General features: G+C 39.6%; 1 protein-coding gene across 2 annotated transcripts in view; it reads right to left on the bottom strand.

The window, feature by feature from the left end:
- spock3 (SPARC (osteonectin), cwcv and kazal like domains proteoglycan 3) overlaps positions 1 to 10279 on the bottom strand; it is a 26311-nt gene extending 16032 nt beyond the window's left edge. For both annotated transcript variants that reach the window (XM_046337001.1, XM_046337002.1), the window contains exons 1-2: positions 10136 to 10279; positions 9733 to 9852 (exon numbers count right to left, since the gene is read on the bottom strand). In XM_046337001.1, coding sequence (XP_046192957.1) covers positions 9733 to 9852; positions 10136 to 10168 — 153 coding nt within the window. In that variant the 5' untranslated portion in view covers positions 10169 to 10279. The remainder of the gene's footprint in view (positions 1 to 9732; positions 9853 to 10135) is intronic.
- Positions 10280 to 25882: the final 15603 nt, after the last annotated feature.

The raw sequence follows: 25882 nt of genomic DNA, 5'->3' as shown, positions 1-25882 counted from the left end.
CCTGCAGATAGTCAGTAGACAGTCTACCCCAGTAACCAGAGTAGTCTACCCCAGTACCCAGAGAGATATCCCAGTACCCAGAGTAGTTACCCCAGTAACCAGAGTAGTCTACCCCAGTAACCAGTCTAGAGATATCAGACCCAGAGACAGTTAGAGTAGTCTCAGTAACAGACAGTTAGAGTAACCAGATAGTCTACCCTAGTAACCAGAGTAGTCTAGTAACCAGAGTAGTCTACCCCAGTAACCAGAGACAGTCTACCCCAGTATCAGACAGGACAGTTAGTAGACAGTCTGCCCAGTAACAGTCTACCCCAGTACCCAGAGTAGTCTGTACCCAGTAGTCTACCCCAGTACCCAGAGTAGTCTACCCCAGTACCCAGAGTAGTCTACCCTGCATGAGTAGTCTACCCCGAGGTGAAACCATACACAGAACATGCCTGTAGAGACATGCAGGCGTGTGCGTGTCTCAGCGGTCAGTGTGGTCAGTAGCCTGGCCTTACTTAGTGAGGGTCAGAGATTAACTGTCATCAGCTAAGAGGCTAAATCAGGATTTAAACCACCTGACAATCTGCTCACCTTCCCTACTCTCTGTCTTTCTCTGTCTCTCTATTCTCTCCCTCTTTGATCTCATTTCAAATGTGTCCCTCCTGTCCTTCACAGTAGATCCCTCTCTCATCTCATTTCCCATGTGTCCCTCCTGTCCTCCATAGTAGATCTCTGTCTGTCTGTCTGTCTGTCTGTCTGTCTGTCTGTCTGTCTGTCTGTCTGTCTGTCTGTCTGTCTGTCTGTCTGTCTGTCTGTCTGTCTGTCTGTCTGTCTGTCTGTCTGTCTGTCTGTCTGTCTGTCTGTCTGTCTGTCTGTCTGTCTGTCTGTCTGTCTGTCTGTCTGTGCTGCCTGCCTGTCTGTCTGTCTGTCTGCCTCCTGCCTGCCTGCCTGCCTGCCTGTCTGTCTGTCTGCCTGCCTGCCTGCCTGCCTGCCTCTCTCATTACACAGGTGCACCTTGTGCTGTGTACAATAAAAGGCCACTCTAAAATGTGCAGTTTTGTCATACAACACAATGTCACAGATATCTTTAGTTTTGAGGGAGCATGCAATTGCCATCCTGACTGCAGGAATGTCCAACAGAGCTGTTGCCAGTTGATTTAATGTTAATTTCTCTACCATAAGCCGCCTCCAACGTTGTTTTAGAGAATTTGGCAGTACGTCCAACCGTGTCCTGTCCTATGATATGTGTCGTCTCCAAGTGTTGTTTGTCCTGTGGTATATGGTGTCTATAAGTATCTATGATATAGTTTGCAAGACAAATTTAGTATTAGGCCAATCAATCAATCAATAAATCAATCAAAGGTTTTAGAACAATTAATATAACACATGCTGGTTCTTTATAGAGCCAAGCAGACAGAGTAAACCCAGTCCAGCCAAGCAGACAGAATAAACCCAGTCCGGCCAAGCAGACAGAATAAACCCTGTCCAGCCAAGCAGACAGAATAAACCCAGTCCGGCCAAGCAGACAGAATAAACCCAGTCCGACAGAATAAACCCAGCCAAGCAGGCAGAATAAACCCAGTCCAGCCAAATAAACCCAGCAGGCAGAAGAATAAACCCAGTCCGGCCAGCAGACAGAATAAACCCTGTCCAGCCAAGCAGACAGAATAAACCCAGTCCGGCCAAGCAGACAGAATAAACCCAGTCCAGCCAAGCAGACAGAATAAACCCAGTCCAGCCAAGCAGACAGAATAAACCCAGTCCGGCCAAGCAGACAGAATGAACCCAGTCCAGCCAAGCAGACAGAATAAACCCAGTCCGGCCAAGCAGGCAGAATAAACCCAGTCCGGCCAGCAGACAGAATAAACCCAGTAAACCCAGTCCAGCCAAGCAGACAGAATAAACCAGTCCGGCAGACAGAATAAACCCAGTCCAGCAGAAGCCCAGACAGAATAAACCCAGTCCAGCCAAGCAGACAGAATAAACCCAGTCCGGCCAAGCAGACAGAATGAACCCAGTCCAGCCAAGCAGACAGAATAAACCCAGTCCGGCCAGCAGACAGAATAAACCCAAACCCAGTCCAGCCAAGCAGACAGAATAAACCCAGTCCAGCCAAGCAGACAGAATAAACCCCAGTCCCAGTCCGCCAAGCAGACAGAATGAACCCAGTCCAGCCAAGCAGACAGAATAAACCCAGTCCGGCCAAGCAACTCTGTGGAGTATTTATAGACCAATCACCCTAGAACGGCAGAGACAGGATGGAGACAGAATAAAGAGAGCAGTGCACATTATGGGGGTCGAGCCTCTCACTCTCTCTGACCAGGCCAGCGGCTGAGGACTCACTCCTTAATGGAACACACAAGCACAGCAAGCACACAGACACACATTCAGCACATGTCCTGACATTCATCCCAGGGGCAGCACCAAGACTCCGACAACAGAGAAGAGGAACAGACGCAAACACACACACACACAGCAACACACACACATACACTCCAATAACACTAATGGTGTCTCTCCATCTCTCTCTCCCTTCCTCCCTCCTTCTTTCCCACCCAAAGCCGACACTGAGACGGCTCTCAAGGAACTATGCTGGATTTTGTGCAAACTGGAAACTGCATGTATTGTAGCTGGGAACATTAATAAATCATTAATAAAAAAAGAATACATTAAATGATAAAATAATATTTGATCTTGTGAATCTGAGGAAACCAAGTTTTATCGACACGTCCCTTGTCACCTATCGAGAACTCTTGCTCCTCCCCCTTCCGGAACGTCGACAAGGCCCTCCCCCACCCTCCATTCGACAAATCAGATCACGCCTCTATTCTGCTACTCCCCCTTCCGGAATGGCAACAAGGTCCTCCCCCACCCTCCATTCGACAAATCAGATCATTCAGATCAGCCTCTATTCTGCTCCTCCCTTCCTATAGGCAGAAACTTAAAACAGGATCGTTGTTTAACGTTGGTCTGATCAAATGGAATTTATTCTTCAAGATTGTTTTTGATCACAAGGACTGGAATGTGTTCCGGTATGCCTTCTGAGATTAGCATTGACATAAAAACACTGATTCTGTGACTAAGTTCATCAGGAAGTGGATAGAGGATGTTATTTCTACTGTGATGATTAGAAACCAAACCCAAAAAACTACGGAAGCACCACATTTAACCACGGCAAGTTGACTGGGATACATAGATGAGTGGCGCAGCGGTCTAAGGCATTGCATCTCAGTGCTAGAAGTATCACTACAGACCCTGGTTTGATTCCAGGCTGTATCACAACCTGAGACGTCAGGGACTCTAGTGGACTTTAAAACGGTTTAACGGCTCAGAGACGTCAGGGACTCTAGTGGACTTTAAAACGGTTTAACAGCTCAGAGACGAGACGTCAGGGACTCTAGTGGACTTTAAAACGGTTTAACGGCTCAGAGACGAGACATCAGGGACTCTAGTGGACTTTAAAACGGTTTAACGGCTCAGACACGAGACGTCAGGGTCTCTAGTGGACTTTAAAACGGTTTAACGGCTCAGAGACGTCAGGGACTCTAGTGGACTTTAAAACGGTTTAACGGCTCAGAGACGAGACATCAGGGACTCTAGTGGACTTTAAAACGGTTTAACGGCTCAGAGACGTCAGGGACTCTAGTGGACTTTAAAACGGTTTAACGGCTCAGAGACGTCAGGGACTCTAGTGGACTTTAAAACGGTTTAACGGCTCAGAGACGTCAGGGACTCTAGTGGACTTTAAAACGGTTTAACGGCTCAGAGACGAGACATCAGGGACTCTAGTGGACTTTAAAACGGTTTAACGGCTCAGAGACGAGACGTCAGGGACTCTAGTGGACTTTAAAACGGTTTAATGGCTCAGAGACGTCAGGGACTCTAGTGGACTTTAAAACGGTTTAACGGCTCAGAGACGTCGAGACGTCAGGGACTCTAGTGGACTTTAAAACGGTTTAACGGCTCAGAGACGTCAGGGACTCTAGTGGACTTTAAAACGGTCTCTAGTGGACTTTAAAACGGTTTAACGGCTCAGAGACGAGACATCAGGGGGTCTAGTGGACTTTAAAAGGCCACGTCGCAGACCGGAGGAGCTAAACACAGCGCCACCGTTGCGGGCCACGATGACTGTAAGCTCTCCTTCTCCGTAGCCAACGTGAGTAAGACATTTAAGAGTGTTAACCCTTGCAAGGCTACCAGCCCAGAGACATTCCGAGCCGTGTTCTCAGAGCCTGAGCAGACCAGCTGGCTATAGTGTGTTTATGGACATTTTCAATCTCTCTCTATCCCAGTCTGCTGTCCCCACTTGTTTCAAGACGTCCACCATTGTTCCTGTACCCAAGAAAGCAAAGCTAACTGAGGTAAATAATATATGCATACCATCCGAACGGATCCACAGACGATCTGCCCATCTGGACAAGAGGAATAAGGGGAATAAGATGTAAGAGTGTTGTTTAGCGACCACAGTTCAGCTTTCAAAACGAATCACCAATCTCAGGGCTCTGCTGGGTCTTGGACTTCCTGACGGGGTGGTGAAGGTACTGTAGGCAACAACACCTCCAGCTCAGTCCTCTCCTGTACTGCCTGTTCACCCATGACTGTGTGGCCACGCACGCCTCCAGCTCAGTCCTCTCCTGTACTGCCTGTTCACCCATGACTGTGTGGCCACGCACGCCTCCAACTCAATCATCAAGTTTGAAGATGACACAACAGTGGTAGGCCTGATTGCCAACAACAACAAGATGACGAGACAGCCTACAGGGATGAGGTGAGGGCCCTGGTGGAGTGGTGTCAGGAAAATAACCTCTCCCTCAACATCAACGAAACGAAGGAGTTGATCATGGACATCAGGAAACAGCAGCGAGAACACCCCCCACGTCGATGGGGACGCCATGGAGAGGGTGAAAAAAGTCAAGTTCCTCAGTGTGCACATCACTGACAACCTGTAATGGTCCATCCACACAGACAGTTTGGTGAAGACCTCTTCAACCTCAGGACTCTGAAGAAATGTGGATTGGCACCTAAAACCCTCACAAACTTCTACAGATGAACCATTGAGACCAACCATATTAATATATGGACCAACCATATTAATATTATATATATTTATATTATATATATTCATACGATATATATTTATAGTATATATATATTTATATTATATATATTTATATTATTATTACTCTCCATTCTCTCTCTGTCTGTCTGTCTGTCTGTCTCTCTCTCTCTCTCTCTCTCTCTCTCTCTCTCTCTCTCTCTCTCTCTCTCTCTCTCTCTCTCTCTCTCTCTCTCTCTCTCTCTCTCTCTCTCTCTCTCTCTCTCTCTCTCTCTCTCTCTCTCTCTCTCTCTCTCTCGCTCTCTCACTCTCTCTGTATCTCTCTCTCTCTCTCTCTCTCTCTCTCTCTCTCTCTCTCTCTCTCTCTCTCTCTCTCTCTCTCTCTCTCTCTCTCTCTCTCTCTGTCTCTCACTCTCTCTCTGTCTCTCTCTCTCTCTCACTCTCTCTGTATCTCTCTCTCCTCCTTAAATGAACAGCAAACTTGGTTTAAGAAAACAGATTGCCCTATTTGACCTATATATTTTGTGATTATGTTTTATGCAACGATAAAAATATATATGTAGTTATGTCCTTGTTTTGGAATAGTAGCTGCAACAGCTAATGGGGATTCTAAGAAAATACCAAATACCCCTCTCTATCTTTCTCTCTCTCTCTCTGTGTACATACATCTCTCCCTCCATCTCTCTCTCTCAATCCAACTCTCTCTCTCCCTCTCCCTCTATCCATCTCTCTCTCTCCCTCTCAATCTAATTTCTCTCTCTCCCTCCATCTCTCTCTCTCTCTCTCTCTCTCTCCCTCCATCTCTCTGTATCTCTCTCACTCAATTCAAATTCAATTCAAGAGGCTTTATTTGCATGGGAAACATATGTTAACATTGCCAAAGTAAGTGGAGTAGAAAATAAACAAAAGTGAAATAAACAATAAAAATGAACAGTAAACATTACACTCACAAAAGTTCCAAAAGAATAAAGACATTTCAAATGTCATATTATGTCTGTATACAGTGTTGTAATGATGTGCAAATGGTTCAAGTACAAAATGGAAAATAAAATAAAAATTGTTGTATTCACAATGGTGTTCTTCACTGGTTGCCCTTTTCTTGTGGTAACAGGTTACAAATCTTGCTGCTGTGATGTCACACTGTGGAGTTTCACCCAGTAGATATGGGAGTTTATCAAGATTGGATTTGTTTTCTAATGTCTTTGTGTGTCTGTGTAATCTGAGGGAAATGTGTGTCTCTAATATGGTCATACATTGGACAGGAGGTTAGGAAGTGCAGCTCAGTTTCCACCTCATTTTGTGGGCAGTGAGCACATAGCCTGTCTTCTCTTGAGAGCCATGTCTGCCTACAGCGGCCTTTCTCAATAGCAAGGCTCTGCTCACTGAGTCTGTACATAGTCAAAGCTTTCCTTAAGTTTGGGCCAGTCACAGTGGTCAGGTATTTTGTTTAGGGCCAAATAACATTCTAGTTTGCTCTGTTTTTTGTTCATTCTTTCCAATGTGTTAAGTAATTATCTTTTTGTTTTCTCATGATTTGGTTGGGTCTAATTGTGCTGCTGTCCTGGGGCTCTGTGGGGTCTGTTTGTGTTTGTGAACAGAGCCCCAGGACCAGCTTGCTTAGGGGACTCTTCTCCAGGTTAATCTCTCTGTAGGTGATGGCTTTGTTATGGAAGGTTTGGGAATCACTTCCTTTTAGGTGGTTGTAGAATTTAACAGGCACTTTCTGGATTTTGATAATTAGTGGGTATCGGCCTAATTCTGCTCTGCATTATTTGGTGTTTTACGTTTTACACGTTTTACACGGAGGATATTTTTGCAGAATTCTGCGTGCAGAGTCTCAATATGGTGTTTTCCCCTTTTGTGAAATCTTGGTTGGTGACCAGAACTCACAACCATAAAGGCCAATGGGCTCAATGACTGATTCAAGTATTTTTTTTGCCAGATCCTAATTGGTATGTCAAATTTTATGTTCCTTTTGATGGCATAGAAGGCCCTTCTTGCCTTGTCTCTCTGAGATCATTCACAGCTTTGTGGAAGTTACCTGTGGAGCTGATGTTTAGGCCAAGGTATGACATTTGACTTCAGATTCTAGTAGGGCCGGGTGCTGCAGACTCGTGCCCTCGCTAATTCGTTATATGTTGATATATATGTTGAAGAGGGTGGGGCTTAAGCTGCATCCCTGTCTCACCCCACGACCCTGTTGAAAGAAATGTGTGTATTTTTCCAATTTTAAAAGCACTATTGTTGTTTGTGGACTTTGCCTTTGTTTTGGTTTGGTTGTCAATTAGGGTGCGCAGGGTGAATACGTGGTCTGTCGTAGGGTAATTTGGTAAAAAGCCAATTTGACATTTTCTCAGTACATTATTTTCACTGAGGAAATGTACGAGTCTGCTGTTAATGATAATGCAGAGGATTTTCCCAAGGTTGCTGTTGACGCATATCCCACGGTAGTTATTGGGGTCAAATTTGTCTCCACTTTTGTGGATTGGGGTGATCAGTCCTTGGTTTCAAATGTTGGGGAAAATGCCAGAGCTAAGGATGATGTTAAAGAGTTTAAGTTTAGCCAATTGGAATTTGTTGTCTGTATATTTGATCATTTTATTAAGGATACCATCAATACCACAGGCCTTTTTGGGTTGGAGGGTTTTTATTTTGTCCTGTAGGTCATTCAATGTAATTGGAGAATCCAGTGGGTTCTGGAATCCAGTGGGTTCTGGAATCTAGTGGGTTCTGGAATCTAGTGGGTTCTGGAATCTAGTGGGTTCTGGAATCTAGTTTCTGGTCTTTGGAATCCAGGGGGTTCTGGAATCTAGTGGGTTCTGGAATTCTAAGATTTGTATTTGATCATGTATATGTTTTTTCTCTTTATTCTTTGTTATAGAACCAAAAAGATTGGAGAAGTGGTTTACCCATACATCTCCATTTTGATAATTATTTGTGTAGTTCAATTATATTGAGCTGATTTCTGACGTGCTGGTCCTTCTTTTTCCGTAGTGTATTTCTGTATTGTTTTAGTGATTCACCATAGTGAAGGCGTGGACTCAGGTTTTCTGGGTCTCTATGTTTTTGGTTGAATAGGTTTCTCAATTTCTTTCTTAGGTTTTTGCTTTCTCTCCCTCTCTATCTTAGGTTTTCATTAGCATGTAGTATTTATAAATCTCTCTGTTGTATTCACACACACACACACACACACACACACACACACACACACACACACACACACACACACACACACACACACACACACACACACACACACACACACACACACACACACACACACACACACACACACACACACACACACACACACACACACACACACACACACACACACACACACACACACAGAGAAGGTCACATGGCCAATCACCCCTCATCCCTGCACCTTTTTTGCATAAACCAAACCCTGCTCTATAATTGGTTCTCAGCTCTGTCACATGGTCCACCTGAGCTGCGCAGATATGTTTAGTTGGAGTGTATGAGACAGGAATGCACTCAACTGAAATGTGTCTTCAGCATTTAACACAACCCCTCTGAATCAGAGGGGGAGATAGAACGGGAGAGAGAGAGAGAGGAGGGGAGAACGGGAGAGAGAGAGAGGAGGGGAGAACAGGAGAGAGAGAGAGAGAGAGAGAGAGAGAGAGAGAGAGAGAGAGAGAGAGAGAGAGAGAGAGAGAGAGAGAGAGAGAGAGAGAGAGAGAGAGAGAGAGAGAGAGAGAGAGAGAGAGAGAGAGAGAGAGAGAGAGTGTGTTCTCTTCCATTTTAATGGAACCCACCCCCTCTCTCTCTTCCTCCCCATCTCTCTCTTCCTCTCCTCTTCCCCATCTCTCTCTTCCTCCCCATCTCTCTCTCTCTTCCTCCCCATCTCTCTCTCTCTCTCTCTCTCTTCCCCATCTCTCTCTTCCTCCCCATCTCTCTCTCTCTCTCTTCCTCCCCATCTCTCTCTTCCTCCCCATCTCTCTCTCTCTTCCTCCTCATCTCTCTCTCTCTTCCTCCCCATATCTCTCTCTTCCTCCCCATCTCTCTCTCTCCCTATCCATCTCTTCCTCTCTTCCTCCCCATCTCTCTCTTCCTCTCCTCTTCCCAATTTCTCTCTCTTCCTCCCCATCTCTCTCTCTCTTCCTCTCCATCTCTTCCTCTCTTCCTCCCCATCTCTCTCTCTTCCTCCCCATCTCTCTCTCTCTTCCTCTCCATCTCTTCCTCTCTTCCTCCCCATCTCTCTCTCTTCCTCTCCTCCTCCCCATCTCTCTCTCTCTTCCTCTCCTCCACCCCATCTCTCTCTGTCATGCAATGCGCTGACACACACTAGCAGATTACTACAATCATGTATATTAAAAGAAGGTGATATTAAAGACATTAATATAATAATAATCATCATAATTTTATTATTATTATAATAAAAACGAGACTCTACTCTCTGCTTCACACATCACGTCACGTCCTCCTATTGTACCGTCTAGTCTAATGTGCGGACTGAGAGGCGACACATGGAACAGGCTTCAGTTCATCATAGCCCCGTGATGCGCATGCCACGGACATAAGGAGAAAACGAGAGGCGCGTGATCACAACAGGGACTGACAGAGGAGAGGAAGAGGAGAGACTAGAGATAGGTAGAGCGATAGGTAGAGCGATAGGTAGAGCGATAGGTAGAGAGATAGGTAGAGAGATAGGTAGAGAGATAACTTACATCCCGAAATTTGTCCCATCGTGCTGTTAACGACTTGTCATCCAGGAAATTCCAGCTGGTAGAGCGCGCGGACACTTCACCGGCGATGGCACACACACACAGCACAGCGAAACTCAACATCTGCGGATCACACACACACACACACACACACACACACACACACACACACACACACACACACACACACACACACACACACACACACACACACACACACACACACACACACACACACACACACACACACACACACACACACACACACACACACACACACACACACACACACACACACAAGCAGCACAATCTGTTATAACAGAGGCCTTGATAAAAAACAACAACTAGCCTACGACCCATCCAAGACGATACGGTGAAAACCCAACCGTGGGTGACATTTCATTACCTTGTCGTCAGTAGGTCGTTGCTGCTGTCGCATAGCGAGCCGCTCTGTCTGTCTGCTCTCTGTCGTATGCGGAATAAATGCGCTCTCTCTCTCTCTCTCTCTCTCTCCTCCGCTGAACGCCGTTTCACGGATGCGCGCCGCTCACACCCGCACGCCTCCTCCTCCGCTATTTTTCCTGTGCTGATAGATGGAGACACCGAGACCGAGAGAAAGAGAGACGGTATCGGTCCGATACAGACTGCTTCCTATCGATAAGAAATCAACCATGTTTACCAGGCTCCATATCTCTCACACATGCCGGTGTTTGTGTGTGTGTGTGATTTCCTCTCCATAACCCACATTAGAGCCATTACATGCTTCTCACGCTCTTTGATTTTTGGTTTCTTGTTGTTGATGGTGGCTGTTTCTCCAAGTGTGTGTTGAGCTTCACTTTTAGTAGCTGTTGTTTCGCATGAAATGCACAGGTCACAGAGTCCCAATATGGACAGGTCACAGAGTCCCAATATGGACAGGTCAGAGAGTCCCAATATGGACAGGTTAGAGAGTCCCAATATGGACAGGTCACAGAGTCCCAATATGGACAGGTCACAGAGTCCCCATATGGACAGGTCACAGAGTCCCAATATGGACAGGTCACAGAGTCCCAATATGGACAGGTCACAGAGTCCCAATATGGACAGGTCACAGAGTCCCAATATGGACAGGTCACAGAGTCCCAATATGGACAGGTCTCAGAGTAGGTCACAGAGTCCCAATATGGACAGGTCACAGAGTCCCAATATGGACAGGTCACAGAGTCCCAATATGGACAGGTCACAGAGTCCCAATATGGACAGGTCACAGAGTCCCAATATGGACAGGTCACAGAGTAGGTCACAGAGTCCCAATATGGACAGGTCACAGAGTCCCAATATGGACAGGTCACAGAGTAGGTCACAGAGTCCCAATATGGACAGGTCACAGAGTCCCAATATGGACAGGTCACAGAGTCCCAATATGGACAGGTCACAGAGTAGGCCACAGAGTCCCAATATGGACAGGTCACAGAGTCCCAATATGGACAGGTCACAGAGTCCCAATATGGACAGGTCACAGAGTAGGTCACAGAGTCCCAATATGGACAGGTCACAGAGTCCCAATATGGACAGGTCACAGAGTAGGTCACAGAGTCCCAATATGGACAGGTCACAGAGTCCCAATATGGACAGGTCACAGAGTCCCAATATGGACAGGTCACAGAGTCCCAATATGGACAGGTCACAGAGTCCCAATATGGACAGGTCACAGAGTCCCAATATGGACAGGTCACAGAGTCCCAATATGGACAGGTCACAGAGTCCCAATATGGACAGGTCACAGAGTCCCAATATGGACAGGTCACAGAGTCCCAATATGGACAGGTCACAGAGTCCCAATATGGACAGGTCACAGAGTCCCAATATGGACAGGTCACAGAGTCCCAATATGGACAGGTCACAGAGTCCCAATATGGACAGGTCACAGAGTAGGTCACAGAGTCCCAATATGGACAGGTCACAGAGTCCCAATATGGACAGGTCACAGAGTAGGTCACAGAGTCCCAATATGGACAGGTCACAGAGTCCCAATATGGACAGGTCACAGAGTAGGTCACAGAGTCCCAATATGGACAGGTCACAGAGTCCCAATATGGACAGGTCACAGAGTCCCAATATGGACAGGTCACAGAGTAGGTCACAGAGTCCCCATATGGACAGGTCACAGAGTCCCAATATGGACAGGTCACAGAGTAGGTCACAGAATCCCAATATGGACAGGTCACAGAGTCCCAATATGGACAGGTCACAGAGTCCCAATATGGACAGGTCACAGAGTCCCAATATGGACAGGTCACAGAGTAGGTCACAGAGTCCCAATATGGACAGGTCACAGAGTCCCCATATGGACAGGTCACAGAGTCCCAATATGGACAGGTCACAGAGTCCCCATATGGACAGGTCACAGAGTCCCCATATGGACAGGTCACAGAGTCCCAATATGGACAGGTCACAGAGTAGGTCACAGAGTCCCAATATGGACAGGTCACAGAGTAGGTCACAGAGTCCCAATATGGACAGGTCACAGAGTCCCAATATGGACAGGTCACAGAGTCCCAATATGGACAGGTCACAGAGTCCCAATATGGACAGGTCACAGAGTAGGTCACAGAGTCCCAATATGGACAGGTCACAGAGTAGGTCACAGAGTCCCAATATGGACAGGTCACAGAGTCCCAATATGGACAGGTCACAGAGTAGGTCACAGAGTCCCAATATGGACAGGTCACAGAGTCCCAATATGGACAGGTCACAGAGTCCCAATATGGACAGGTCACAGAGTAGGTCACAGAGTCCCAATATGGACAGGTCACAGAGTAGGTCAGAGTCCCAATATGGACAGGTCACAGAGTAGGTCACAGAGTCCCAATATGGACAGGTCACAGAGTCCAGAGTCCCAATATGGACAGGTCACAGAGTCCCAATATGGACAGGTCACAGAGTCCCAATATGGACAGGTCACAGAGTCCCAATATGGACAGGTCACAGAGTCCCAATATGGACAGGTCACAGAGTCCCAATATGGACAGGTCACAGAGTCCCAATATGGACAGGTCACAGAGTCCCAATATGGACAGGTCACAGAGTCCCAATATGGACAGGTCACAGAGTCCCAATATGGACAGGTCACAGAGTCACAGAGTCCCAATATGGACAGGTCACAGAGTAGGTCACAGAGTCCCAATATGGACAGGTCACAGAGTAGGTCACAGAGTCCCAATATGGACAGGTCACAGAGTCCCAATATGGACAGGTCACAGAGTCCCAATATGGACAGGTCACAGAGTCCCAATATGGACAGGTCACAGAGTCCCAATATGGACAGGTCACAGAGTCCCCATATGGACAGGTCACAGAGTCCCAATATGGACAGGTCACAGAGTCCCAATATGGACAGGTCACAGAGTAGGTCACAGAGTCCCAATATGGACAGGTCACAGAGTCCCAATATGGACAGGTCACAGAGTCCCAATATGGACAGGTGTTTCTGTATATAATAAATCATATTCGTATAGTAATATTATATCATATATACAGGGAAATTCCTCATAATCAGTGCATCTATAGTCAGACTCTCCATATAGGTGGTCAATTTAGCCAGGTAGATATAGTAGTAGAATACACTAAATCTAGTAGAATATATTAGAATGAATACAATATGGTAGAGTAGAATATAGTACAGTAAAATATAGTAGAATATAGTAGCATATAGTACAGTAAAATATAGTACAAAATAGTAGAATAAAGTACAGTAAAATATAGTACAATATAGTACAGCAAAATATAGTACAAAATAGTAGAATAAAGTACAGTAAAATATAGTAGAATATAGTACAGCAAAAGTACAAGATAGTATAGAAAAAAGTAGTAGAATATATTACAGTGAATAAAGTAGAGTAGAATATAGCAAAATATAGTAGAAAACTGTAGAATTAGGTAAAGTAAATAATATAGTAGAATGTAGTACAGTAGAATATAATACAATATAGTACAGAAAAGTACAGTAGAATATACTACAGTAGCAAATAGTAAAGAAGTATATAGTAAACTATAGTAGAGTATAATATAGTAGATTAGAATATAGTGTAATAGAGTCTAATACAGTAGAATATAGTAGAGTAGAATATAGTAGTATAAAGTAGAATGTAGTAGATTTGGGTAAACTATAGTGGAATATAATGGAATATATTAGTATATAGTGGAACATAGTACAGTAGAATATAATAGAATATTGCAAAGTATAGCAGAATATAGTACAATATTGAAGAGTACGGTACCATTTATTAAAGTAGAATATATATACCATATATATATAGAGAATATATAGAATATATATACCATGTTGTTACTGTTGTTACTATATATCTAACTATAGACTATAGACCATGTTGTTACTATATATCTAACTATAGACCATGTTGGTTACTATATATCTAACTATAGACTATAGACCATGTTGTTACTATATATCTAACTATAGACTATAGACCATGTTCGTACTATGTACATTTACATTTACATTTAAGTCATTTAGCAGACGCTCTTATCCAGAGCGACTATCTAACTATAGACTATAGACCATGTTGTTACTATATATCTAACTGTAGACTATAGACCATGCTGTTACTATATATCTAACTATAGACCATGTTGTTACTATATATCTAACTATAGACCATGTTGTTACTATATATCTAACTATAGACCATGTTGTTACTATATATCTAACTATAGACCATGCTGTTACTATATATCTAACTATAGACCATGTTGTTACTATATATCTAACTATAGACCATGCTGTTACTATATATCTAACTATAGACCATGTTGTTACTATATATCTAACTATAGACCATGTTGTTACTATATATCTAACTATAGACTATAGACCATGTTGTTACTATATATCTAACTATAGACTATAGACCATGTTGTTACTATATATCTAACTATAGACCATAGACTATATATCTAACTATAGACCATGTTGTTACTATATATCTAACTATAGACCATGTTGGTTACTATATATCTAACTATAGACCATGTTGGTTACTATATATCTAACTATAGACCATGTTGTTACTATATATCTAACTATAGACCATGGTGTTACTATATATCTAACTATAGACTATAGACCATGTTGTTACTATATATCTAACTATAGACCATGTTGGTTACTATATATCTAACTGTAGACTATAGACCATGTTGTTACTATATATCTAACTATAGACTATAGACCATGTTGGTTACTATATATCTAACTATAGACCATATTGGTTACTATATATCTAACTGTAGACGATAGACCATGTTGTTACTATATATCTAACTATAGACTATAGACCATGCTGTTACTATATATCTAACTATAGACCATGTTGTTACTATATATCTAACTATAGACCATGTTGTTACTATATATCTAACTATAGACCATGTTGGTTACTATATATCTAACTATAGACTATAGACCATGTTGTTACTATATATCTAACTATAGACCATGTTGGTTACTATCTATCTAACTATAGACCATGTTGGTTACTATATATCTAACTATAGACCATGTTGTTACTATATATCTAACTGTAGACTATAGACCATGTTGTTACTATATATCTAACTATAGACTATAGACCATGTTGTTACTATATATCTAACTATAGACCATGTTGTTACTATATATCTAACTATAGACCATGTTGTTACTATATATCTAACTATAGACCATGTTGTTACTATATATCTAACTATAGACTATATATCTAACTATAGACCATGCTGTTACTATATATCTAACTATAGACCATGTTGTTACTATATATCTAACTATAGACTAACTATATATCTAACTATAGACCATGTTGTTACTATATATCTAACTATAGACCATAACTATATATCTAACTATAGACTATAGACCATGTTGTTACTATATATCTAACTATAGACTATAGACCATGTTGTTACTATATATCTAACTATAGACCATGTTGTTACTATATATCTAACTATAGACCATGTTGTTACTATATATCTAACTATAGACCATGTTGGTTACTATATATCTAACTATAGACCATGTTGGTTACTATATATCTAACTATAGACCATGTTGTTACTATATATCTAACTATAGACCATGGTGTTACTATATATCTAACTGTAGACTATAGACCATGTTGTTACTATATATCTAACTATAGCCTATAGACCATGTTGGTTACTATATATCTAACTATAGACCATATTGGTTACTATATATCTAACTGTAGACGATAGACCATGTTGTTACTATATATCTAACTATAGACTATAGACCATGCTGTTACTATATATCTAACTATAGACCATGTTGTTACTATATATCTAACTATAGACCATGTTGTTACTATATATCTAACTATAGACCATGTTGGTTACTATATATCTAACTATAGACTATAGACCATGTTGTTACTATATATCTAACTATAGACCATGTTGGTTACTATCTATCTAACTATAGACCATGTTGGTTACTATATATCTAACTATAGACCATGTTGTTACTATATATCTAACTATAGACTATAGACCATGTTGTTACTATATATCTAACTATAGACTATAGACCATGTTGTTACTATATATCTAACTATAGACTATAGACCATGTTGTTACTATATATCTAACTATAGACCATGTTGTTACTATATATCTAACTATAGACCATGTTGTTACTATATATCTAACTATAGACCATGTTGTTACTATATATCTAACTATAGACCATGTTGTTACTATATATCTAACTATAGACTATAGACCATGTTGTTACTATATATCTAACTATAGACCATGTTGTTACTATATATCTAACTATAGACCATGTTGTTACTATATATCTAACTATAGACTATAGACCATGTTGTTACTATATATCTAACTATAGACTATAGACCATGTTGTTACTATATATCTAACTATAGACTATAGACCATGTTGTTACTATATATCTAACTATAGACCATGTTGTTACTATATATCTAACTATAGACCATGTTGTTACTATATATCTAACTATAGACCATGTTGTTACTATATATCTAACTATAGACCATGTTGTTACTATATATCTAACTATAGACCATGTTGTTACTATATATCTAACTATAGACTATAGACCATGTTGTTACTATATATCTAACTATAGACCATGTTGTTACTATATATCTAACTATAGACCATGTTGGTTACTATATATCTAACTGTAGACTATAGACCATGTTGGTTACTATATATCTAACTATAGACTATAGACCATGCTGTTACTATATATCTAACTATAGACCATGTTGTTACTATATATCTAACTATAGACCATGTTGTTACTATATATCTAACTATAGACCATGTTGTTACTATATATCTAACTATAGACTATAGACCATGTTGGTTACTATATATCTAACTATAGACTATAGACCATGTTGTTACTATATATCTAACTATAGACCATGTTGGTTACTATATATCTAACTATAGACTATAGACCATGTTGTTACTATATATCTAACTATAGACTATAGACCATGTTGTTACTATATATCTAACTATAGACTATAGACCATGTTGGTTACTATATATCTAACTATAGACCATGTTGGTTACTATATATCTAACTATAGACTATAGACCATGTTGTTACTATATATCTAACTATAGACTATAGACCATGTTGTTACTATATATCTAACTATAGACCATGTTGTTACTATATATCTAACTATAGACTATAGACCATGTTGTTACTATATATCTAACTATAGACCATGTTGGTTACTATATATCTAACTGTAGATTATAGACCATGTTGGTTACTATATATCTAACTATAGACTATAGACCATGTTGTTACTATATATCTAACTATAGACCATGTTGTTACTATATATCTAACTATAGACTATAGACCATGTTGTTACTATATATCTAACTATAGACTATAGACCATGTTGTTACTATATATCTAACTATAGACCATGTTGTTACTATATATCTAACTATAGACCATGTTGTTACTATATATCTAACTATAGACCATGTTGGTTACTATATATCTAACTATAGACCATGTTGGTTACTATATATCTAACTATAGACCATGTTGTTACTATATATCTAACTATAGACCATGTTGTTACTATATATCTAACTATAGACCATGTTGTTACTATATATCTAACTATAGACCATGTTGTTACTATATATCTAACTATAGACTATAGACCATGTTGTTACTATATATCTAACTATAGACTATAGACCATGTTGTTACTATATATCTAACTATAGACCATGTTGTTACTATATATCTAACTATAGACTATAGACCATGTTGTTACTATATATCTAACTATAGACTATAGACCATGTTGTTACTATATATCTAACTATAGACCATGTTGTTACTATATATCTAACTATAGACCATGTTGTTACTATATATCTAACTATAGACCATGTTGGTTACTATATATCTAACTATAGACTATAGACCATGTTGTTACTATATATCTAACTATAGACCATGTTGTTACTATATATCTAACTATAGACCATGTTGGTTACTATATATCTAACTATAGACCATGTTGTTACTATATATCTAACTATAGACTATAGACCATGTTGTTACTATATATCTAACTATAGACCATGTTGTTACTATATATCTAACTATAGACCATGTTGTTACTATATATCTAACTATAGACCATGTTGTTACTATATATCTAACTATAGACCATGTTGTTACTATATATCTAACTATAGACTATAGACCATGTTGTTACTATATATCTAACTATAGACCATGTTGTTACTATATATCTAACTATAGACCATGTTGTTACTATATATCTAACTATAGACCATGTTGGTTACTATATATCTAACTATAGACCATGTTGGTTACTATATATCTAACTATAGACTATAGACCATGTTGTTACTATATATCTAACTATAGACTATAGACCATGTTGTTACTATATATCTAACTATAGACCATGTTGTTACTATATATCTAACTATAGACTATAGACCATGTTGTTAATATATATCTAACTATAGACTATAGACCATGTTGGTTACTATATATCTAACTATAGACTATAGACCATGTTGTTACTATATATCTAACTATAGACCATGTTGTTACTATATATCTAACTATAGACTATAGACCATGTTGTTACTATATATCTAACTATAGACTATAGACCATGTTGTTACTATATATCTAACTATAGACTATAGACCATGTTGTTACTATATATCTAACTATAGACTATAGACCATGTTGTTACTATATATCTAACTATAGACCATGTTGTTACTATATATCTAACTATAGACTATAGACCATGTTGTTACTATATATCTAACTATAGACTATAGACCATGTTGTTACTAACTATAGACCATGTTGTTACTAACTATAGACTATATATCTAACTATAGACTATATAGACCATGTTGTTACTATATATCTAACTATAGACCATGTTGTTACTATATATCTAACTATAGACCATGTTGTTACTATATATCTAACTATAGACCATGTTGTTACTATATATCTAACTATAGACCATGTTGTTACTATATATCTAACTATAGACTATAGACCATGTTGTTACTATATATCTAACTATAGACTATAGACCATGTTGTTACTATATATCTAACTATAGACCATGTTGTTACTATATATCTAACTATAGACCATGTTGTTGTTACTATATATCTAACTATAGACCATGTTGTTACTATATATCTAACTATAGACCATGTTGTTACTATATATCTAACTATAGACTATAGACCATGTTGTTACTATATATCTAACTATAGACTATAGACCATGTTGTTACTATATATCTAACTATAGACCATGTTGTTACTATATATCTAACTATAGACCATGTTGTTACTATATATCTAACTATAGACTATAGACCATGTTGTTACTATATATCTAACTATATATAGACCATGTTGGTTACTATAGACTAACTATAGACCATGTTGTTACTATATATCTAACTATAGACCATGTTGTTACTATATATCTAACTATAGACTATAGACCATGTTGGACCATTACTATATATCTAACTATAGACCATGTTGTTACTATATATCTAACTATAGACCATGTTGTTACTATATATCTAACTATAGACTATAGACCATGTTGTTACTATATATCTAACTATAGACCATGTTGTTACTATATATCTAACTATAGACCATGTTGTTACTATATATCTAACTATAGACTATAGACCATGTTGGTTACTATATATCTAACTATAGACCATATATATATCTAACTATAGACTATAGACCATGTTGTTACTATATATCTAACTATAGACCATGTTGTTATAGACCATGTTGTTACTATATATCTAACTATAGACCCATGTTGGTTACTATATATCTAACTATAGACCATGTTGTTACTATATATCTAACTATAGACCATGTTGGTTACTATATATCTAACTATAGACTATAGACCATGTTGTTACTATATATCTAACTATAGACTATAGACCATGTTGTTACTATATATCTAACTATAGACCATGTTGTTACTATATATCTAACTATAGACCATGTTGTTACTATATATCTAACTATAGACCATGTTGTTACTATATATCTAACTATAGACTATAGACCATGTTGTTACTATATATCTAACTATAGACTATAGACCATGTTGTTACTATATATCTAACTATAGACCATAATATATCTAACTATAGACCATAGACTATATAGACCATGTTGGTTACTATATATCTAACTATAGACCATGTTGTTACTATATATCTAACTATAGACCATGTTGTTACTATATATCTAACTATAGACCATGTTGGTTACTATATATCTAACTAGACTATAGACCATGTTGGTTACTATATATCTAACTATAGCTATAGACCATGTTGTTACTATATATCTAACTATAGACCATGTTGGTTACTATATATCTAACTATAGACTATACTATATATCTAACTATAGACCATGTTGTTGTTACTATATATCTAACTATAGACTATAGACATGTTGTTACTATATATCTAACTATAGACCATGTTGGTTACTATATATCTAACTATAGACTATAGACCATGTTGTTACTATATATCTAACTATAGACCATGTTGTTACTAACTATAGACCATGTTGTTACTATATATCTAACTATAGACCATGTTGTTACTATATATCTAACTATAGACTATAGACCATGTTGTTACTATATATCTAACTATAGACCATGTTGTTACTATATATCTAACTATAGACTATAGACCATGTTGTTACTATATATCTAACTATAGACTATAGACCATGTTGTTACTATATATCTAACTATAGACCATACTAGACCATGTTGTTACTATATATCTAACTATAGACTGTTGTTACTAGACCATGTTGTTACTATATATCTAACTATAGACCATGTTGTTACTATATATCTAACTATAGACCATGTTGTTACTATATATCTAACTATAGACTATAGACCATGTTGTTACTATATATCTAACTATAGACTATAGACCATGTTGTTACTATATATCTAACTATAGACCATGTTGTTACTATATATCTAACTATAGACCATGTTACTATATATCTAACTATAGACTATAGACCATGTTGTTACTATATATCTAACTATAGACTATAGACCATGTTGTTACTATATATCTAACTATAGACCATGTTGTTACTATATATCTAACTATAGACCATGTTACTATATATATAACTAACTATAGACCATGTTGTTACTATATATCTAACTATAGACTAACTAGACCATGTTGTTACTATATATCTAACTATAGACCATGTTGTTACTATATATCTAACTATAGACTATAGACCATGTTGTTACTATATATCTAACTATAGACTATAGACCATGTTGTTACTATATATCTAACTATAGACCATGTTGGTTACTATATATCTAACTATAGACTATAGACCATGTTGTTACTATATATCTAACTATAGACTATAGACCATACTATATATCTAACTATAGACCATGTTGTTACTATATATCTAACTATAGACTATAGACCATGTTGTTACTATATATCTAACTATAGACCATGTTGGTTACTATATATCTAACTATAGACCAACTATAGTTAGACCATGTTTACTATATATCTAACTATAGACCATAGACCATGTGTTACTATATATCTAACTATAGACTATAGACCATGTTGTTACTATATATCTAACTATAGACTATAGACCATGTTGTTACTATATATCTAACTATAGACCATGTTGTTACTATATATCTAACTATAGACTATAGACCATGTTGTTACTATATATCTAACTATAGACTATAGACCATGTTGTTACTATATATCTAACTATAGACCATGTTATTACTATATATCTAACTATAGACTATAGACCATGTTGTTACTATATATCTAACTATAGACCATGTTGGTTACTATATATCTAACTATAGACCATGTTGTTACTATATATCTAACTATAGACTATAGACCATGTTGGTTACTATATATCTAACTATAGACCATGTTGTTACTATATATCTAACTATAGACCATGTTGTTACTATATATCTAACTATAGACTATAGACCATGTTGTTACTATATATCTAACTATAGACCATGTTGTTACTATATATCTAACTATAGACCATGTTGTTACTATATATCTAACTATAGACTATAGACCATGTTGTTACTATATATCTAACTATAGACCCATAACTATAGACTATAGACCATGTTGTTACTATATATCTAACTATAGACCCATGTTGTTACTATATATCTAACTATAGACTATAGACACAGTGGCAGAATAACTATAGACCATGTGTTACTATATATCTAACTATAGACCATGTTGTTACTATATATCTAACTATAGACTATAGACCATGTTGGTTACTATATATCTAACTATAGACCATGTTGTTACTATATATCTAACTATAGACCATGTTGTTACTATATATCTAACTATAGACTATAGACCATACTATATATCTAACTATAGACTATAGACCATGTTGTTACTATATATCTAACTATAGACCATGTTGTTACTATATATCTAACTATAGACCATGTTGTTACTATATATCTAACTATAGACTATAGACCATGTTGGCACTATATATCTAACTATAGACTATAGACCATGTTGTTACTATATATCTAACTATAGACCATGTTGTTACTATATATCTAACTATGTGAGACTAAATAGAGAGACCATGCTGTTACTATATATCTAACTATAGACCATGTTGTTACTATATATCTAACTATAGACTATAGACCATGTTGAATACTACCATACTCTAACTATAGACTATAGACCATGTTGTTACTATATATCTAACTATAGACCATGTTGTTACTATATATCTAACTATAGACTATACTTGTTACTATATATCTAACTATAGACCATGTTGTTACTATATATAACTAGACTATAGACCATGTTACCACTATATATCTAACTATAGACTATAGACCATGTTGTCACTATATATCTAACTATAGACCATATTGTTACTATATAACCCCAAGACAGCAACACAAACAGACCCCACAGAGCCCCAGGACAGCAACACAATTAGACCCAACCAAACCTTGAGAAAACTGACCCTAAACTTGACACATTGGAAGAATCAACCAAATAACCAAACTGTGACTGACCCTAAACAGAGAGGACACAGTGGCAGAATACCTGACCACTGTGACTGACCCTAAACAGAGAGTGGCAGAATACCTGACCACTGTGACTGACCCTGGAGAGTGGCAGAATACCTGACCACTGTGACTGACCCTAAACAGAGAGTGGCAGAATACCTGACCACTGTGACTGACCCTAAACAGAGAGTACACAGTGGCAGAATACCTGACCACTGTGACTGACCCTAAACAGAGAGTACAGAGTGGCAGAATACCTGACCACTGTGACTGACCCTAAACAGAGAGTACACAGTGGCAGAATACCTGACCACTGTGACTGACCCTAAACAGAGAGTACACAGTGGCAGAATACCTGACCACTGTGACTGACCCTAAACAGAGAGTACACAGTGGCAGAATACCTGACCACTGTGACTGACCCTAAACAGAGAGTACACAGTGGCAGAATACCTGACCACTGTGACTGACCCTAAACAGAGAGTGGCAGAATACCTGACCACTGTGACTGACCCTAAACAGAGAGTACACAGTGGCAGAATACCTGACCACTGTGACTGACCCTAAACAGAGAGTACACAGTGGCAGAATACCTGACCACTGTGACTGACCCTAAACAGAGAGTACACAGTGGCAGAATACCTGACCACTGTGACTGGCCCTAAACAGAGAGGACACAGTGGCAGAATACCTGACCACTGTGACTGACCCTAAACAGAGAGTGGCAGAATACCTGACCACTGTGACTGACCCTAAACAGAGAGTGGCAGAATACCTGACCACTGTGACTGGCCCTAAACAGAGAGTGGCAGAATACCTGACCACTGTGACTGACCCTAAACAGAGAGAATATAGTGGGAGAATACCTGACCACTGTGACTGACCCTAAACAGAGAGTACACAGTGGCAGAATACCTGACCACTGTGACTGACCCTAAACAGAGAGTACACAGTGGCAGAATACCTGACCACTGTGACTGACCCTAAACAGAGAGTACACAGTGGCAGAATACCTGACCACTGTGACTGACCCTAAACAGAGAGTGGCAGAATACCTGACCACTGTGACTGACCCTAAACAGAGAGGACACAGTGGTAGAATAACTGACCACTGTGACTGACCCTAAACAGAGAGTGGCAGAATACCTGACCACTGTGACTGACCCAAACACTAGAGTCCCACCTCGACAACAGTGCAGGGCACCAAATCCAAAACAACAGAAATCCCATAATTAAAATTCCTCAAACATACAAGTATTATCCACCATTTTAAAGATACACTTCTTGTAAATCGATTCACAGTGTCCGATTTCAAAAAGGATTTACTGCGAAAGCACACCATGCGATTATGTTAGGACAGGGCCTAGCCACAAAAACATACAAACATTTTCCAGCCAAGGAGAGGACTCACAAAAGTAAGAAATAGCGCTTAAATTAATCACTATCCTCTGATGATCTTCATCAGAATGCACTCCCAATACTCCATGTTACACAATAAATGTTTGATTTGTTCAATAAAGTCTCTCTCCAAATACCGCTTCGTTCAGTAATCAAAAGGAACGCTCGACAAGATCCAGACGAAAGGGGGAGAGAGGGGGGAGAGAGAGGGGGGAGAGAGAGAGGGGAGAGAAAAAGAGAGGGGGAGAAAAAGAGAGGGGGAGAGAGAGAGGGGGAGAGAGAGGGGGGAGAGAGAGAGGGGGAGAGAGAGGGGGGAGAGGGGGACAGAGAGAGGGGGAAAGAGAGGGGGAGAGAGAGGGGGAAAAGAGAGGGGGAGAGAGGGGGAAAGAGAGGGGGAGAGAGAGAGGGGGAGAGAGAGGGGGAGAGAGAGGGGGGAGAGAGGGGGGGAAGGAGAGGGGGAGGGGGGGAGGGGAAGAGAGGGGGGAGAGAGAGGGGAGAAAAAGAGAGGGGGAGAGAGGGGGGAGGGGAGAGAGAGGGGGGAGAGAGAGGGGGGAGAGAGAGAGGGGGAAAGAGAGGGGGAAGAGAGAGGGGGAGAAAAGAGAGGGGGAGAGAGGGGGAGAGAGAGAGGGGGAAAAGAGAGGGGGTAGAGGGGGGGGGAGAGAGAGGGGGGAAGAGAGGGGGAGAGAGGGGGGAAGAGAGGGGGGAGAGAGAGGGGAGAGAGGGGGGAGAAGAGAGGGGGGAGAAAGAGAGGGGGAGAGAGGGGGGGAGAGAGGGGGAAAAGAGAGGGGGAGAGAGGGGGGGGGAGAGGGGGGAGAGAGAGGGGGAGAGAGAGGGGGAGAGAGAGAGGGGGAGAGAGAGAGGGGGAGAAGAGAGAGGGGGGAGAGAGAGAGGGGGAGTTAGGGGGAGAAGAGAGAGGGGGGGAGAGAGAGGGGGAGAGAGAGAGGGGGAGAA

The sequence above is a fragment of the Oncorhynchus gorbuscha genome, unplaced genomic scaffold, assembly GCF_021184085.1.
Source record: "Oncorhynchus gorbuscha isolate QuinsamMale2020 ecotype Even-year unplaced genomic scaffold, OgorEven_v1.0 Un_scaffold_1236, whole genome shotgun sequence".
Taxonomy (NCBI): domain Eukaryota; kingdom Metazoa; phylum Chordata; class Actinopteri; order Salmoniformes; family Salmonidae; genus Oncorhynchus; species Oncorhynchus gorbuscha.
Note: the sequence above shows the minus strand (reverse complement) of the source record. Positions and strands in the feature narration are given on the sequence as shown.